We start from the raw sequence: 18427 nt of genomic DNA on the forward strand, positions 1-18427 counted from the left end.
CTTTTTTTTTTTTTTTTTTTTTTTTTTTTTTTTTTTTTTTTTAATATCTTCATTTTCCAGGGCTAAAGACAGAGAAAAGTGAGGAAATGTAATGGAACTCAGAGACCCAAACAGTGTCTGGTTCATAACAGATGCTCAAAAACCATATATTGAAGGGATGGATGAATGAAAAACGCTTCAGGAGCTATATAAAATTTTCATTTATTTTCTCGTTTAGCTGCCAACTTCGAAATCGATGGAGGAGTGGAAAGAGAACCTAGCAGGAGGCGGGAGACCTGGACTCTCTGTCCAGGTTCTGGCCTCAACTCTCTGTGATCTTGGGCAAGTTCCTTCCTCCCTCTCAGCCTCAGTTTCCCCTCATTAAAAGGAGGAACTGGGGATGGACCTGTGATCTCCAGACACGTGGGCTTCAAGCGTAGGATCCCTTGTCCACACTGGGTGCGGACTGAGGTCCAGGGGGCATTGGTGGTGCCCAGGACACAGGGCCCTCCCTGAAGAAAGGCCCCAAGAGCGCCCTGGAGCGCAGACTCTCGCTGGGTTTGCGGATCGGGGGCCGGGGGCTGTGAGCGGAGAGCTGGGATGTGGCTCTTGGCCGCCGCCGCCGCTCACCTTTCCGATGTTTCCGCTGCTGTAGGAGTCCAGCAGGTTTATAAACACCCTCTGAATCCGGAGAACTTTCTCCGCGGGAGCAGCAGTTTCCTCTTCTTCAGCCATGGTGGGCGCAGTGCTGGTTGCTACGGTGAAAGCGTCCCTCAGCTTGCCAAGGAGGCGGGGCCCGGGCCGGGGAGGCGGGGCCGGTTCTCTCTCGGGGGCGGGGCCCGGGCGCCTCGTGCTCGGCAGGAGGGGCGTGTCGTGCGCAAAGCACGGAGTGCCGGGCGCTAGGCAGGGCATGCCAGGCGGGGCGGGGCGCTCCTGGCAGGGGGGGGGGGGCGTGCTGGGGGCAGGGGGGGGGGCGTGGTGCCGGTAGCGAAGCAGGGGGTGCCAGGCGGGGGGGGGCGCTCCTGGCAGGGGGGGGCGTGTGGTACTGGGCACTGGGCGGGGCGTGTCTTGCCGGTCGCTAAGCAGGGCGTGACAGGCGGGGCGGGGCGCTCCCGGCAGCGGGGCGTGTCGTACCGGGCGCTGGGCGGGGCGGGGCGTGCCGGGCGCTAAGCAGGGCGTGATAGGCGGGGCGGGGCGTGCCTGGCGGGGGGAGGCGGGGCGTGCCGGGCGCTGAGTGGGGTGTGCCGGGCCAAGCGGGGCTCAGGACCAGCAGTTGCGCGCGCTCTCGGCTGCTGGGCGCCAGGCGGATGTCCCAGCGAGTGCTCTCCGCAGCGCCGCGAGTGCAGCCCGGATCTCACCCTGGCTTGACGCCCACTGGGAGCCCTTGGGCAGTGCACCGTCTCTTTTGGAGGCTCCCTGGGCGTTTGTCCCAGGGGACCCTGTGATCTCAGTGCCTTTCTATCTTCATTGTTCGTAAGGTCTAAAAACACATCCCTGTGCCCGCTTGATCCGATGACTAAAAAATAATGAGGATTCTGAAGAAGAGGGAATGCCCCACAGCCTAGGCCTCTCCCCGCCACGTGGGAGTTACTGAGCGCTCTCCCGTGGGGTGGTCTGGCTGGGGCGACGGGGCGTGAGCCTCAGCTGCGAAGAACAGCTGTTGCCATGGAGTTTCGGGCTCCCGAGCATCTGAGCGACCCTAGCATCGTCTCGCCTTGCGGCAGTTGCGGCTTGGTCCGCGGGCCCAGCTCCCTTGGGGTTGTTTCCAGACGCAAGTTCCGGGAGGACCCCTGGTGTCCGCTGGGGGCGACCAGAGGGCGTGGGTGCTCGGGATTCGCTCACATTCACCAAGGGACAAAATTTAGAATTGACCGTCCCACGAGAGATTATACATGCAGTTGCTGAGATAAATCCACGAATTGAAAGACAGCATCCAACCTGGTGATCACAGGACCGCAAAGGTTGTGGTGGACTAAGAGTACCTCCCGCAGTTACCTTGGAAGAGCCTGATCATATTGAACTATTTTCATGCTTTAAGCATTAATTAACTCGTTAAATGCAAATATTTAACACTTGCAGCAATTGTGTGTGAGTGGTTTCTCCTCATTCTTTTTATTTTATTATTTTTAATAGAGACATGGTCTCACTGTGTTTATTGCCCAGGCTGGTCTCTGACTCCTAGGCTCAAGAGATTCTCCTGCCTCGTCCTCCTAAAGTGCTGGTATTGCAGGCATGAACCACTGTGCCAGCCTTCTTGTTCTTTTTAATTTTTACTTTATTTTTTTGAGACGGAGTCTCGCTCTGTCACCTAGACTGGAGTGCAATGGCATAATCTCGGCGCACTGCAACCTTGCCTCCCGAGTTCAAGCGATTCTTCTGCCTCAGCCTCCAGAGCAGCTGGGATTACAGATGCCTACCACACACCCGGCTAATTTTTCTATTTTTAGTAGACAGGGTTTCAGCATGTTGGCCACACTGGTTTTGAACTTCTGGCCTCAAGTGATCCGCCCGCCTTGGCCTCCCAAAATGCTGTGGTTACAGGTGTGAGCCACGCCACCTGGCCTTTTCTTCTCTTTTTAATAAACGGAGTTTCGTTCTTGTGGCTGGAGTGCAATGGCCCGATCTCAGCTCAATCTCTGCCTCCCAGGTACAAGTGATTCTCCTGCCTCAGCCTCCCAAGTAGCTGGGATAACAGGAATGCACCCCCACGCCCAGCTAATGTTTGTATTTTTAGTAGAGACGGGGTTTCTCCATGTTGTTCAGGCTGGTCTTGAACTCCCAACCTCAGGTGATCCGCCTGCCTCAGCCTCCCAAAGTGTTTCAAGAATCGGAGGTGGCCCAAGATCTCCAGATTGGAGGCCCTGAGTTTTCAGGCACTCAAGAGATTTGGTTTTGAGTTTCAGCTCTGCAGTCATTTGTGGGAGGCTGGGACCAATCTTTTAACTTTCCCTAGGCTGTTAAATTGCCTGTAAAATAGGAGTGATACCACTAGCCTAATAAGGCTGTTAGGATTAAATAAGACATATGTGAAGCATTTTCTGAAGTGCTCTCCAAAGGTGAAATTACTGCTTTTTTTTCTTTTCTTTTTCTCTGCAAGGCTAAGGCACACTTCTACAGATGGAAGCCTTTATGTTTCAATTTTCTGTCCCCACCCCATTTTCTTTTTCATACATACAAGTCTCATTAAAACTTGTTTTGATAAAGTCACGCTTTGAAATTTTTGCCAACTCAATTTGGGAACAGTTTGCTTATAGCAAATATTTTTTGCTTTTTTTTTTGAGATGAAGTCTTGCTCTCTTGCTTAGGCTGTAGTGCAGTGGTGTGATCTCAGCTCACCACAACCTCCGCCTCCTGGGTTCAAGTCATTCTCCTGCCTTAGCCTCCCGAGTAGCTGGGATTACAGACACATGCCACTATACCCAGCTAATTTTTGTATTTTGAGTAGAGATGGGGTTTCACCATGTTGGTCAGGCTGGTCTTGAACTCCTGACCTCATGATCCATCCACTTTGTCCTCCCAAAGTGCTGGGATTACAGGTATGAGCCACCGCACTGCACTCATTTTTTTTTTTTAATCAACAAGAAAGTAGTGTCAGTTTAAATGTACAAGTATTCATGCAAGATCAGTGCAAAACTTAGAAAATATGCTTCAGCATTCTTTCAAATGACTTACTAGTTCAAATATTCTTAAATTCACTTGATTCATTTTCAAATTGTTACTTTGTCTCTGCATTCCTTGTTGATATGCAGTTAAGCAGGTAAATACTTTGAAAGTTATTCAGCTAGTCATGCTACAATGAAATATGACTTACCTGTGTTTCTTGAAATAAGGGGGATGGCATCTAGATAATTTCCTATATATTGGTAGGTTCAAAAAGGAGATTCTATTATTATTACTGTTTGAGACTAAGTCTCACTCTGTCGACCACGCTGGAGTACATGGGGGCAATCTTGGCTCACTGCAACCTCCACCTCTTGGGTTCAAGCAATTCTCCTGCCTCAGTCTCCTGAGTAGTTAGGCTTACAAGCGTGTGCTACCACGCCCAGTTAATTTTTGTATTTTTAGTAGAGGTGGGGTTTCACCATGTTGGGCAGGCTGGTCTCGAATTCCCGACCTCAGGTAATTCACCCACCTCAGCTTCCCAAAGTGTTGGGATTACACGTGTGAGCCACAACGCCCAGGCTGGAGATTCTATTAATTCTATTATACCAACTAATGGATCTTTCCTTTGTTATTCTTTCCCTCTTTTAAAATCAGTTTTCATATAAACACAAAATTAATGTGATGGCTTTTATTAACACATACTATATGGGTAGAGCTGGTGGAGTCAGAAGACCTGGGTTCTGATCCAATGCCACTTCTCACAGGTAGCTGCTGAGCAAGTTGCTCAGTCTGTCTCACCCGTATCATCCAGAAAATAAAGAGGTTGGAAAGAAAGTTCTGAAGTCAATATGGCACCTATCGGAATTTCAGTGTTTCTTACTGTATTCCTCCTTAACATTCTAACAGCACATTTTATGTTTCTGAACACGGGAGAGAACAGCACAATGTGCAATGGAAGAAGCTGTTTGTAAATGCACTAGTGGCAGGTGGACCTGGAGAAAAGGTGGGAAGAGTGTCACTATGGGAAATGAGGTGTGCACTCTTTTCTTCAAATCATACTGCCTCTTCAAGGATCCTGGGAGCAGATACGACCCAGCAAGGCTTGGTGCTTTTGCTAGACAGCCTTCAGCTAGCTTAAACCCCACATCAATTGCATTCCTGCTTCTAATTAGTACATACAAGCTAATGGATAAAATGTGAAAAAGTATTAAGAAAATGAAAATGACCTATTTTTATTATCTAGTGATTACTAACATCTTATAATCGTTTCATTTTTTGTTACATACACAGTTTTCAAAACAGTATGTATAGTTTTATATCCTTCTTTGTGTAGCATTATTTTTCCCCATTGCCATTTTTTCATGATTTTTAGTGGCTGCCTATTTTCCATCTAAAGGATGTAGCATAACTTTACCACTCTTTAGAGCCTTCTCAATTTTTCATTAGGGAAAATGAACCTTGTATAATAGTTTATCTTTTTTTCTGAATCATTTTTCGATGCTAGATTGCTAGTATATTACCAATTCAGAAGTTATAAACTTTGTAAAGGATTTATTATCAATGTTTCCAGAAAGATCTCACCAACATACCCTCCAATAGAATGTAAGAATGCTCCCTCACTAAATCCTCACTGGTATTAAGTTTAAATAAGAAGAATCACAAAATTAGTAAGTGAAATGACCAGATCACTTAAAATTTTTCTTTCTTGAATAGTTGGGTTGGACCTCTTTCAAGTAATTACTGACCTCTGTATTTTTTTTTTTGAGTTGATTGTATTTGCCCATTGTTTGTATTTTTTCTTCCTTTGATTTGTAAGAGTTATTTATACACAAGTTTTTCTTTTTCCTTTAGAAGCAAAATCAAGGCTTAATTTATCTGGTTGTTCCATAATTTTCTTTTCTTTCTTTTTTTTTTTTTTTTAAAATAGACGGGGTCTTGTTCTGTCATCCAGGCTGCAGTGCAGAAGCACGATTGTAGTTCACTATAGTCTCCAATTCCTGGGCTCAAGCAATTTTCCTGCTTCAGCTTTCCTAGTAGCTAGGACTACAGGCGTGTGTCACCAGCTATGCTTTCATAACTTTTTATAGAGATAGGATCTATGTTGCTCAGGCTGGTTTTGTACTCCTCACGTGATCCTCTTGACTGGGCCTCCCAAACCACTGGAATTCCAAGTGTGAGCCAGCACGCCCAGCCTATCTGCTGGTTAAGTTCTTTAAACGGACCAGGTAAAATGGAGGTTTTAATATCTAGATTCTCATGTATATCTGTGTAGTTTTATTAAAGTCCTCTCCTCTTGTTCCTCATTACTCTTTCATAGTAATAAAAAGCGGCTCACTTCAGTCACTTCAAATCAAAACATAATAATACAGAATTAAAAAATGGAAACAAGCTCTTGGAATTAATCATTTATCACAAAGTGAACAATTTCAATTCTTAAACATACAATCATCACTTTTCTTCATACTAACTCAAAATGAGTAAAGAGAATTTTATTCAAACTTTACAAATATCATTTACATTTAGCCTGAGATTAAGCATGAGAAAGTTCAACCTGAAGTTAGACTTCATTGCCCAGTTAAGCATCTGAAAATAAAGCTGAGAATGAATATACATCATCAAACAAAGCATTCCAATGAAGTCTGACAGTGGATTGTGACACAAACTGAACTTTAATTTGCTCTGGTCCACATGATCTTCAGAGCCTAAAAGTTCCTATTTTTTATTAATGATGGAAAAATACCTGCACATGACAAATGTATGAAGGTGTGACCAGATGCAAAATTTCAGTTCCACATTTCTACGGCAGCTGCTTTAGGCAACCATTAAAAAACAACTCCCCAATCCTTATGGTTCAACATGTACTTGACAACATGTGGCAGCATGGTACATTTATGAAGTTTATAAATATCAGTACCTGTAATAAAATATAAAATACTGAGTATCCCTTTTTCAAATATTAAGTCTCTGAATGCTTCATTCATCCTTTGGTTTCAAACCCATACAATGCACTCATATTACATTGTAGATTTCGCATGGAGACAGAACACTGTACATCTGTTGGGGAAGGTGGGGTGCTGTGGGAATACCAAAGCACTACATCATAGAAAGTAAACGTTGAAGCAAAAATACTTTCTGAATATATACTGTACATTATGTAAACACACATTCAGAATAAGAATCAACACAGGCCAAAATATTGTTTTTTAGGAAACCAGTATCTTTCTTCTTTTAAATCACACACTGAAGATGCTTTTTGTTAAGAAAAAGAATGGAGTCTGTTCCTGTATTTGCTTATGTGCTTAGATATCTAGGAAATGAGTAATTATTACATTCATTTGCTAACGGTTTATCCTCTGCTTAGTTGGCTGGCTGTTGCAAACACGGAATACAGAACTATTTCAGTCCTTGTTTTTCATTTAATACTAGTTAAGTAATATATAATTAATTCATCTTTATTAAACCATATTAGTAATATAAATAGATTACGTGAAGCAGTGAATTTCAAAATTTGTGCAGGGGAAACTAGTTGTAATTTGTTTCCAATAAGGCTAGTAGCAAATAATTACTACAAAGTTTGTCCAAGCTAGTAGTGAACCCCTGATTTAGCAGGCTGAATCAAAGTGTATAGTTAGGTAATTCTAATTCCTCTATTACTGTGCAAATCTAGAATTTCCTATGTAAAAGAGAGTGCTGGCAGCATCAAAGCCCTGTAATAAGAGTATGAAATACTGATTAGGATTTGAAATGCAGAGAGATTATATGAAGAAATGTGAAGGTCTTAATGATGGTATCACAGCAACGGCCTCAGAATTCCCTTAGTGAAACAGAAACTAAAATCATTATTCAATAATCTTCTGAGCCAAAAGCCTAAGTTGGAAGCAAGTGATTAAGACACAAAACCAAAGATGCATTTCATATGACCATATGCAAGAATTTCAAGCTTCATGTCAACATTCTGTACCAGCACCAGCCCCTCTGAAAGGAAAAAATATAGTCATGACTGTCCATCCCTTTTCAAAGCTTCCAGTCTTTGAAGGAGTGCGTTTCCAAATGCTTCCCGGTAGGCAGGGCTGAGTGTATCCAACAAGGAGTAGACTGTTTCGTGGTAGGGAGTCTGTAAATGATCATCCACCTGGTCAAAAGCATAGCCTACCACCTACAAGGGAAATGCAACAGTGAATTCATCAGTTTTCATCTTGGTACAGAAAGCAAAAACCAAGTGTTTACGTGAATAATCATCCTTTTTAAAAAAAAATATATTTTTTTTCCTAGCCACGGGACCACCAGAGATACATGGGTAATTATCAAATGAGACTATTTCTCAATCAAAGTCAGAGTATGTACATTTTAAACAAAAACTTTAATACTTGAGCAACTTGTAATATATAACACAGAAACACCAATAAAAAGCTCCCTATAGAATTTTTTTCAAAATTTAAAAGGTTTTATTTACTTCTGAGTCTCAAAGTAATGTAGAGAAAGAATTTGAAAAGCTACACAAAAACAGTATTTCATTTTCATATTACAAAACATGCATGTATTATTTACCCTATTTAATTCCACATATATTGAAGGTCTACTATATTAAGTACTATAATAGGTAATATAGCATTAGTTCATATTTTTATCATTATTTATTTCGTATTCCTTTTATACATAGAATTCTATAAACTATCCCTAATGATTTAGTTTTAGTTAATTTTAATAATTATTTTATTAATAATTGGTTTAATCATTAGTTTAGTTTTCATAACTGCTTAGCCTTATTATTAGTAATCTGAAAGGTCACTTCCACTTAATATATTTCTTATCTGACAGGGAATGAATGCTCAACTCTGTGAGATAAAAGGGAATGTTACTGTGTTTTTTTTTCTTGGTGGGGTACACTATTTCTGGAAATTGCAATACCAGGTCGATGTGAGGAGTGAACAGAGCAAGAGCCTATTCTATCTCCCTGCTCCAAAAATCCATTTAATATACTATCCTTGGATAGAGGACCCAACAGATATTAAACTGATAAGAAGAGATACTACAACTGATCTTAGCCAAAAGGCTGAGAAGCGATGTGTGGGTTTTTTTTTCTCTCCTGTAAACACAGCTACAACTTTTCTTTTTGACAGGATTATAAGGTATGTCATGGTTCACCCGCACAACATAGGGCAAAATTAATTTAGTTTTTGCTGACTTGACTGAAGTCTGTAAATTCCCTATATAAATCCTAAATTTTTATGACATCTATTTAAGCCATAGAGATCAAAGTTTATGTTAGAAATAGAAGCTGAGCTTTTTTTTTTAAATGAAAAGCAGAGGCAGACACCTAAGGAAAATGAATCACACCTCTTCAGATCCATGCTCAATTACTGCACTCTACAGTGGAGTACAGTTGTTTGCCTTCTTCCTCTTATCTCTGCTAGACTGTGATCTTCCTGGTGAACATGGATCATGTCTTATTCATGGTTTGATTTTCAATTTGCTGATGCAGGATAGTAGCTCAATAAATGTTAACTGAATCAGACTGAAAAACAAATATTTGGGTACCTACTACATGCCAGGTTTTACAAATGGTTCAGATATTTCTGTATCATACAGTCAAACAATCATTCCCCAAATCATTTTACTTTTTGTAATCTCTAAGTTAATTAAGAAGCAGGAACTCTCAGGGGTAGACAGACTCACCCAAGATCATTAAAATTCACATTTAAGACTGCACTGCTGACTCTCTGATCAGAACTCCTTCTACCTCTCCATAGCCAACTTAGAATTAACCAACACAAGACAGAATTAGTTTACCTGGGGTCACTTACCTCTACTTCTGATTACAGATCCATCTCTAAACACTAGGAGCTTTTAGTACAAATTTAAGGATGTGGAAAGGAGTGCACGAAAATTAGTTAATTCAGGTACTACACTTAAAGCTAAGCAGCAATCTTTGTGGCAGCTGTGAGGGAACTGAGGGCAGCACAAATGCTGGTCTTGCACTTTGCTCTATCAAGGAGTATACAGTATACATGACTCATCTCCAGCAAACTGAATCCAGTGAAATAAAGAGATATTTATGTACTTAACATAATATTATGTAACACTCTTACTTGCTTAGGCAGGCCTTGCTCACCATCTTATGATAATGCACAATTACTTTGAACAAATATAGAAACACAGAAATGTATGACATTTGCCAAGACTGAAGATTCATTGATTAGGAAGGTTAAAACTAAATTTTAGATTTTCTTTCTTTTTTTTTTTTTTTTTTTAACAAGAATGCAGATGCCATTTATTTGGTCCATAAGTATAGTCGTTATTTGAGTTTTACAAAACATTGAATATAAATAACCTGAAACTGTAACAATACACAAAAATTGGCTTCTTACACAGACATACCAGGCAGTACAAACTGAAAACTTGAGTAAATTAACATTGTTTTACATTAATATACACAGTGCCATTTAACATTTAAAAACAAGTTTCAATGCATAGCACTTGATACTTCTTTGAATCTGTTTCAGTCAGTTAAGAGTATGAAAATGGTTAGATCTAGGCTAAAAATAATTCTTCTTCTAGCCAAAAATAAAGGCATAATATTTATAACCAGGTATCAACTTTACTAAACCACAATATTTTGAAACTAATGATACCTAAGGGTATTTACATTAAAAAGGCAACATGCACTGTGTTGTTTTATCTCATGACTGGTTATGCACACACTTTGTTCAAAGGGTTTTAAAAACTATATTCCTACTTTCAATACAGCAATACTGCAATGTGTCTAACAGCTTTAGCAAAATGAATGCTTTCAAAGGGAGCAGAATAATTTTCAAGTCACTGGTGTCAACTTTTTCCCTTTGGAACAAAGGACATAACAAATAATCTGGTTCTGCCAGATAAACTAAGTAGTAAGAGGGTTCTGTTTAGAGGCATTTCTGTTCAATCTAATGCTATGACATCATCAAGCTCTTCCTTCTGTTCTATACGTGACCTCCTTGCACTGAGATTCTCCTTCTCATCTAATTTCCTCTTGCGGCTTCTCTCTTCTTCACTGACGTCAGTATTATTTGAAGAATCTTCATCCGAATCAACTATGAGAACATCATCTTGCTCTTGAGCTGTGGAGGTGGAAGGCTGAGCTCCATCATCACTGCCATTGGTTATGCTTTTGGCAGCATCTTCAGCTTGTTTGGGCCCCACTTTTTCCGGGGCATCACCAACAACTTCAAATTCAACATCCTTTCCTAGGTCTTCATTATGAAGGATGTTGATCAATAAGGTATAGTCCTGGAGGAAGTCATCTGCTTGAAGCCGGCTGCCATTTCTAATTCCAAATTCTGACAACTTCTTGTGATTATTAGCTTCTGTCTCTCCCTCTTCGGAAGATATTAGGATTGTTCCTTTCCCATCTTCAATTTGGACATCTGGTGCTACCATTGCAAACTTTTCTTTCACTATCTTGTCTTGTAAGGTGAGAACAGTCACTTTCTGGACATTCAGCTGCACAGTCACCTCTGGCTTGCTAGCACATACGTAACAATTGGGGTTAGGAGGATCCAGTGCACAAGGGACAAGAAGCTTCTTTCTTGGATTTGGTTGTTTATTCAAAAAAATTGTTCTGCACTGGTCTATTTTTCCTGATAAAATCTTCAATCCTTCCAATACTATCAACCCAGCAATCACTGCATTAGTAGTAGCAATAGCAGGAATAATGTTTCCTGCCATTGATTTGATATCAAATCTACTCTTCATATTCATACTGAAAATATGCATCCTGAGGTTTGCAGCAGAGGTGACAAAATCCATTGCAGATGGGTCATCCTTATCCCATATGAGCTCAGCTCCATCCCCCTTTTCTGCTAAATGAACTCTCAAAGTCTCAATGCTCTTTGAAAATAGACGTGCATAGCTCTTTACATCTAGAACCTGCTGGTCTTTCAGGCCTAACTGGGGTTCATTCTGTTGATCTGGTGCATTCGTTTCCTCTCCTTGACTTTGTACTTCAGCCCAGTCCAACGGAACTGGAGGTTTCCTTTTCCGCCATAGTTTGTCCATTGTCAACAGATACCTGATGTCATCTTTAAAAAGCTTGGTAAAAAGTTTAACTGGATCATATCCAGTTGATTTAGCCCATTCCTTAGTGGAAATACGTTTAATGTCACCATCTTCATTAGATGCTCTAGCTCTGGCTTCAGCTTCTGTTGGTTCCCAGGCAGCTTCAGGATCAGCTCTGTCAGGAGATACTTCTTGATCAGCATCTTCTTCCCCAAACAACTGGTTGAACAAGTACTTTGCCCAAACGATGCAATGTATAGGTTCTGAAGGTGTGTTACGAATTGTACAGCCAGGAAAGGTTCTCTGGGTTGGCTTAGGATGACATTCATAACACTCAGTCACACCCTTTTTGATAGTAGTTACTTGTCCAAGATACCCAGCAGTTCCACTTTCAATAAGAGGAACATCAGCTGCCAGGCACATTCTATTAACATGGTTTCGAGCAGCTCTGTTATCTAAAGCATTCATAACCAATATAAACTGCCGAAAAAATTCCACATTATAGTCAGGGTTCATGATGCTGTCATGGTAGGCAACGATATTAGCTTTCGGGTAAAACTGCAGTACACTTTCCTTGGCAACCTGTGCCTTTGATCTTCCAACATGTTTCTTTTGAAACAAAAACTGTCTGTTGAGGTTGCTGACATCAATAGTATCCAGATCAATCAGGTCGATGTGGGAGAAGCCGGTGAGCACGAGGTTCTTGAGGAGCTCGCAGCCAATGCCGCCCGCGCCCACCACCAGCACTCGGCCCCCGGCCACCGCCTCAGCCAGCTCCCGGGGCAGGCCCCGCGACAGTGCCATGGCAGGACAACCACGAGCGCGGCAGAGGCGGAGGCGGGAGAACCGAGCCTCGGCTGGAAGCGGGTGGGGGAAGGGCCAATTTTAGATTTTCTAATGTCTATCCCTTTGTTCAGTAGGTCAAAGGTTTTTATAAGTTTTTTTTTTTTTTTTTCAAAAGGATCTCTTTGTGTACCCAGGCTGAAGTACAGTGGGCCAGTCACAGCTCAGTGCAACCTTGAACTCATGGGCCCCCTCCTAAGCCTCCCAAGTAGTTGGGATTACAGGCAAATGCCACCATGTTGGGCTAATTAAAACATATGCATATTGAAGAAACAGGGTCTCGCTATGTTGCCCAGGCTGATCTCGAATTCCTGGCCTAAAATGATCCTACTAGCTTGGCCTCCTTAAGTGCTAGGATTACAGGCAAGGGCCACCAGGCATGGCTTACAGTTTTTTTCTTTTTTAATTAAAAGTTGCTCTCTGGTGATGTTTTCTACTATTCTAAACTCATGATTTTCGTTTAAACAATGGAAAGGTTAATCTGCCTAGAAGAGCTCTCATAATAAAGAGATACTTGTAATAAAGGGCTAATAGGACACCATTGGAAATCTGGGGGTGGAATGTTCTGCTCTGATTTATTCTGATCTGGAAGACAGTGTTGTCATTTTTTTTTTTTTTTTTGAGACAGAGTTTCACTCTTGTTACCCAGGCTGGAGTGCAATGGCGTGATCTCGGCTCACCGCAGCCTCCGCCTCCTGGGTTCAGGCAATTCTCCTGCCTCAGCCTCCTGAGTAGCTGGGATTACAGGCACGCGCCACCATGCCCAGCTAATTTTTTGTATTTTTAGTAGAGACGGGGTTTCACCATGTTGACCAGGATGGTCTCGATCTCTTGACCTTGTGATCCACCCGCCTCGGCCTCCCAAAGTGCTGGGATTACAGGCGTGAGCCACCGCGCCCGGCCCAAGTATGTTATTTTAACAGAAGAGACATTTCTAAGAGGTTGACAAAGATCTTTTCAACACAATGACTGCAAAACCCATCAATGCAGAGAATGTATATATAATTTTGGTGAACACATTTAGCTATAGATGAGAAATAAATTAGTTTTGAGGGTCATGATTAAAACAAAGTCACACCCTGCAAATCAAATATTTTTCAAAAAAATTCAGTTTCTCCATATTGATCAAAAGACTTTGAAATTAATAAAAATTTCTAGGTAGAAAGTTTTCCTTAAAAAAATTTTGGAAGCTACTGAATACCCAGTTCCTAGTTAACACTCTTCCCCTCCCCACTCACCCCTCTTTTTAATAAAGTGGTAAAGACATAATTTTTTTTTCTAAAAAGAAAAGTGAGTTACCTTAAGCCCCGCTTCAGTGAGCTCTAGGCAGTATCTGTTTCTCTCCTTTGTTTCCACGTTGATATAGGCCACATCATCTGCACAGCGCAGGCTTTTCGAGACAAACATGTTGTTAACAGCAAAGAGAACATCATTTACAACTGCTTCAGCTTCTAGCCTCATGTCTTTCATGTCAGTTCCTTCAAAACCATTGAGCTCTGAACCTTCTTCAAATCCTGCCATACTGCTTAGCTCCATGGGATTACAATCTGTTTCCATTCTGTAAAAAAAGCAGTTATAAAATTTGTTTATAAAAGACATTCAAAATATTACATTTGATTAAAATTAGCTATGCCTTAAAACTGCCACTTAGCACAATACACTAGCTAATGATTTTTAGCAAAATACTATCTAAAAACATTTCTAGTGGTTTCTCACAGTAAAATCACAGACCTCCTATAGATTTTTAAAAAAAGGATCTCCCTTCTTCACTTACCCCCAAAAGGTCAATTTCCATACTGATAAGCATTTAGAACGTTATGGTTTATTTAAGCTATACTGAATAATGCCGCAGTAACAATCCTAGTACATATTTTTGAAAATAAATATATAATTATTTCTCTAGGAAAGATATTTAGAACCAAAATTGCTGAGTCAAAGGACGTACTTATTTTAACTTTGAATAGATACTGCCAATTTACCCTTCAAAAAAGAATGTATGACTTACACTTCACTAACAGAATATGAGGGACTGTAGTCTTTTTCACCTCTTTCCAATTCTTTTAAATTTTTGCCAATTTAAGAGGAAAAGAATGATAGCTCACTGTTTTAATAAGTATTTCCTTGAGTAAACATCTTTTTGGATGTTTATAGGACATTTTTGGTTCTAAGATCATACAGTTTAAAAAGCAAAAATGGAAATGAATCTAAATTGTATGAAATCAGAGTGCAAGCCTTTACCTACCACAGTATACTACCTCTCAGTAGTTCCTTTTATGACTTTTGGCCTTTGCTCTAGGCCTTCCCCATCCCATGATTACATTTTAAAAATCCCCTAAATTGCCTTCTAAATTCTCATTCTATCTGCATTTAACTCTTTGATCCATCTGGAATTTATTTTGCATAACTTTATTTTCCAGATGGATAGCCAACTGTCCCAACACCATTTACTGAATAACTCATCTTTTCACCACTAATTTGAACTGACCCAAATGTTATATTTTAAAAAATATTATTTCTAATTTCTCATGCTGACTTGATCCAATATTACTGCCAGGCTGCTACGTAGTTTTAGCTTTTCTTCTGTGACTGGGGTTAAAAAGGATCTTCCTGGCTGTGTGTATTCTTAGGCAATTGTATTCTTACAATTTGAAATGTATGAATGAGAAAAGTTAATGAATGTGAAAGTGCTCTGGAATGTAAAAAGAGCTTTACAGAACAAGCTATTGTGAGCTATTGCGCTTTCTTTTTACTTGGCAGGTTTTAAAAGTAAGGTTTTATTTCTCTAATATGGATGAAGCATCTGCCATTGTGAATGAAACATAACTCTTCATTCTTTCGCATATTCAATCAACATTCATTTCCTATCTACTTGAGCACCGTGGTCAAGGACTAGTCTGACCCCCTCACCACACTGGAGTTAGATTAGACCAGTAATAAACTCACTGTATTTTAAGAGACAAGGTCTCACCATGTTGCCCAGGCTAGAGGGCAGTGGTTATTCACAGATGTCATCTTTGTGCACTAAAGCCTAGCACTCCTGTGCTCAAGCCATCCTGCTACCTCAGCTGCCTGAGTAGTTGGGACTACAGGCTCCTGCCACCACATCTGACCCTTAAATGCATTTTTAGAAGGAGTCTCAATTTTTTTCTGACCATACGGACAACATTTATAAGCATTTAATTTAAACTATTGATTTGGTATATGACACTGTTCGTTGCTATTTCCAAGTTACTAACTCATGCCCTATTTGTGTAATATTAAAAATCCTTTAAGGTAGTGACATTCGAAATCCTTTAAGCTAGTCATTAGAATCATCTGCAAGAGCTTCTAAAATTATAGATACATTTTCCTCACTGCAGAAAAGCAAAATCAAAATCTCTGGAAGACCCGTTATTTTTTTCAGAGCTTGAGTGATTCTGCGGTGCAGCCACTGCCCTAAGTTATCAGCAAAAATCAGCTAAATGTCATTTGCACATTATAAAAGTCAAAACTACTTGCTGAAGGCAATTTATAATAACATACATAAAGCTATTTCAAAAAATTACATAGCAAATGTATAATGTATTCCTCCAATCCTAGTTTGATTAATGATACATTTTAAAGATTCTTAATCTTGTCTCTCACAGCACTTTACAAAATTAGTCCCTCGCTACAAACAACAGAAGTTAATTATAAAATTACCAATTATTGCTGGAGCAATCTGTTGGGTAATTGAAAGCTGAAATTGACTTATTATACAGGAAAAAACATTTGGTTTTCCAAATTTTACCTTATTCTAAAAATAATCAATATACTGCTCAAGATATTTGGTTTTATATATACAAAATGAGCCCTTTCTTTTTTACATAGTTTTGAAGATTTAGAAATGACTGTGTGCTATAAATCTTGACACCATGAATATCAAACATCTTAATTTTGCTAAAGTTGTCAAGTACTTCAATTAGAGATGTCAGAAATAATGATCATTACATAAAAGAATGTTTGTATGAGAAAGTTTTACATTTACAAAGCTTTTTTTTTTTTTTGCAAGAGTCTAATTCATTGCAATTAGGACCTTAATGATGCAGAAAGATCAAGAATCCAGTAGTTGAATGGAAAAAATCCTCACAGGCCAGTGAAGTAGGTCACCAAACAGTTGTAATAATCAGCACCAAGCTGCAAAGAAGAGGAAGACACCTTTCCTAAGACTGAACTTTTATGACACTTTCCTTGAAATGTCTCTGAATAACATAAAATTCAGAACTTTTGATAATATATGTAAATTAAAATAATGGTGCATTATATAAATAAAATTTTTAGCTATTATTTTAAGGTATGATTACAACTTCTTTTTTTGTTGGTTGAAACAGATTCTGGATTATTTGCCAATATCCTTTTCCCTGCCTAATACCACACATATTTTCCAAGGGCAACTATAATGCCCCCTTCCTGTACTAAGAAAAGTAACCAAGAAATTTGGCTGAGATTAACTCCAACCTCCAGATACAAACTGTTCCAAGCTAATTAATATATGAAATTCTTCCTGTTACTTTATTTTTTTGAGATGGTGTCTTACTCTCTTGCCCAGGCTGGAGTGCAGTGACGTGATCTCAGCTCACTGCAACCTCCACCTCATGGGTTCAAGCGGTTCTCCAGCCTCAGCCTCCCGAGTAGCTGGGATTACAGGCCTAGCTAATTTTTGTATTTTTAGCTGAGATGGGGTTTTACCATGTTGGCCAGGCTCGTCCCAAACTCCTGACCTCAAGCAATCTGCCCCCCTTGGCCTCCCAAAGTGCTGGGATTACAGGCATGAGCCACCATGTCTGGCCTTCCTGGTCACTTTAATCAAGAATAGTTCAGTCACAGCACACAGTCCCAGCTGTTCCAGGCAGCCATGTCAGCCATGTTGAGATGGGGCCACTGGCCCAAGCATGATGCTGACAACAGAAAAACAGCAGACTCAAGAGATTTACAGAAAATTTAGCCAGAGCCCATTCTGCTTTCCCAGCCTTTGCATTTCTCAGTTATTGGAGCCAACAAATTCCCATTATCTTACAGGCAACAGAAAGCATTCTACTGCATTTAGGAGTCTACTCATAATGAAAGGCAGTGATTGATTTAACTCTACAACAGCCCCAGGCAAAAAGGTTTAGAAAATGGACCTCAGATGATGATGATGAATATTTTTGTGCCTGTCATGTAGAAAGGACTTAATAAAAGCTTTGTAGAATCTGGATATCAATTAGTTTCCTATTGCTCCCATAACAAATTATCAAATTAGTGGCTTAAAATAGCACACATTTATTCTCTTACAGTTCTGGAGATGAGAAGTCTAAAAGCAACATGCCAGCAGGTCTGTATTCCTTCTAGAGGCTTCAGGAAGGAATCCGTTTCCTTGCCTTTTCCAACTTCCAGAGGCCATCTGAATTCCTTAGCTTATGGTGACTTCCTCAAACTCTAACACACATAAAAACATTCAACGACTTGTTTTTCTGCCCTTCCTTTTTTCTAAAGTTATTTATTTATGAGATAAGATCTTACTGTTGCCTAGGCCACAGTACAGTGGCACAAGAAAAAGTATTTATTTATAATTGAATGAGACAGGATCTTGCTGTCACCAGGCCATAGAGCAGTGGCACAATCCTGGGCTCAAATGATCCTCCCACCTCAGCCTCCCAAGTAGTTGGGACTACAATGGGTGCCATCATGCCCGGGTAATTCTACTTTTTTTTAGAGACAGGGTCTTCCTATGTTACCCAGGCTAGTCTTGCACTCCTGGGCTCCAGCAATCCTTCCACCTTGGTCTCCCAAAATGCTGGGATTACAGGTGTGAGGCACTGTGCTTGGCCATAGTTTATTTTCAATAAACACATTTGACGGGCAACATAAGGTGCTAGGCAGTTTACCTGCTTCTCTTAAAAGGAGGCCCAGAGTACTTGACAAGCCCACTGCCTTCTCTGGAAAGGTTTCTGCATCATAGGACTCA

The 18427-nt window shown here is 40.4% G+C and overlaps 2 protein-coding genes, 1 non-coding gene and 1 pseudogene across 7 annotated transcripts in view; all 4 read right to left on the reverse strand.

Moving 5' to 3' along the window:
- AK7 (adenylate kinase 7) overlaps window positions 1-820 on the reverse strand; it is a 90252-nt gene extending 89432 nt beyond the window's left edge. For 2 of the 3 annotated variants that reach the window (XM_032287484.1, XM_032287481.1), the window contains exon 1: window positions 610-819. In XM_032287484.1, the coding sequence (XP_032143375.1) occupies window positions 610-714 (105 nt within the window). In that variant the 5' untranslated portion in view covers window positions 715-819. Of the gene's footprint in view, window positions 1-609 lie in introns of all 3 variants that reach the window. The other variant, XM_032287482.1, reaches the window with a different exon arrangement.
- Window positions 821-5972: 5152 nt separating this feature from the next.
- GSKIP (GSK3B interacting protein) overlaps window positions 5973-18427 on the reverse strand; it is a 28435-nt gene continuing 15980 nt past the window's right edge. Inside the window, exons 2-4 of one of the 2 annotated variants that reach the window (XM_032287488.1) lie at window positions 16517-16617; window positions 13762-14020; window positions 5973-7738 (exon numbers count right to left, since the gene is read on the reverse strand). In XM_032287488.1, the coding sequence (XP_032143379.1) occupies window positions 7577-7738; window positions 13762-14019 (420 nt within the window). In that variant the 5' untranslated portion in view covers window position 14020; window positions 16517-16617 and the 3' untranslated portion in view covers window positions 5973-7576. The remainder of the gene's footprint in view (window positions 7739-13761; window positions 14021-16516; window positions 16618-18427) is intronic. The other variant, XM_032287487.1, reaches the window with a different exon arrangement.
- Window positions 8459-8647, reverse strand: LOC116558115. The gene has a single exon (XR_004271847.1). It is a non-coding gene; the product is annotated as a U2 spliceosomal RNA (small nuclear RNA).
- On the reverse strand, window positions 9815-12493 carry LOC116557796 (annotated as a pseudogene). The gene has a single exon (XR_004271703.1). The product of XR_004271703.1 is annotated as an SUMO-activating enzyme subunit 2 pseudogene (transcript).

Source organism: Sapajus apella, unplaced genomic scaffold (assembly GCF_009761245.1).
Source record: "Sapajus apella isolate SASKATOON/1434 unplaced genomic scaffold, GSC_monkey_1.0 scaffold20, whole genome shotgun sequence".
In the NCBI taxonomy this organism is placed as follows: domain Eukaryota; kingdom Metazoa; phylum Chordata; class Mammalia; order Primates; family Cebidae; genus Sapajus; species Sapajus apella.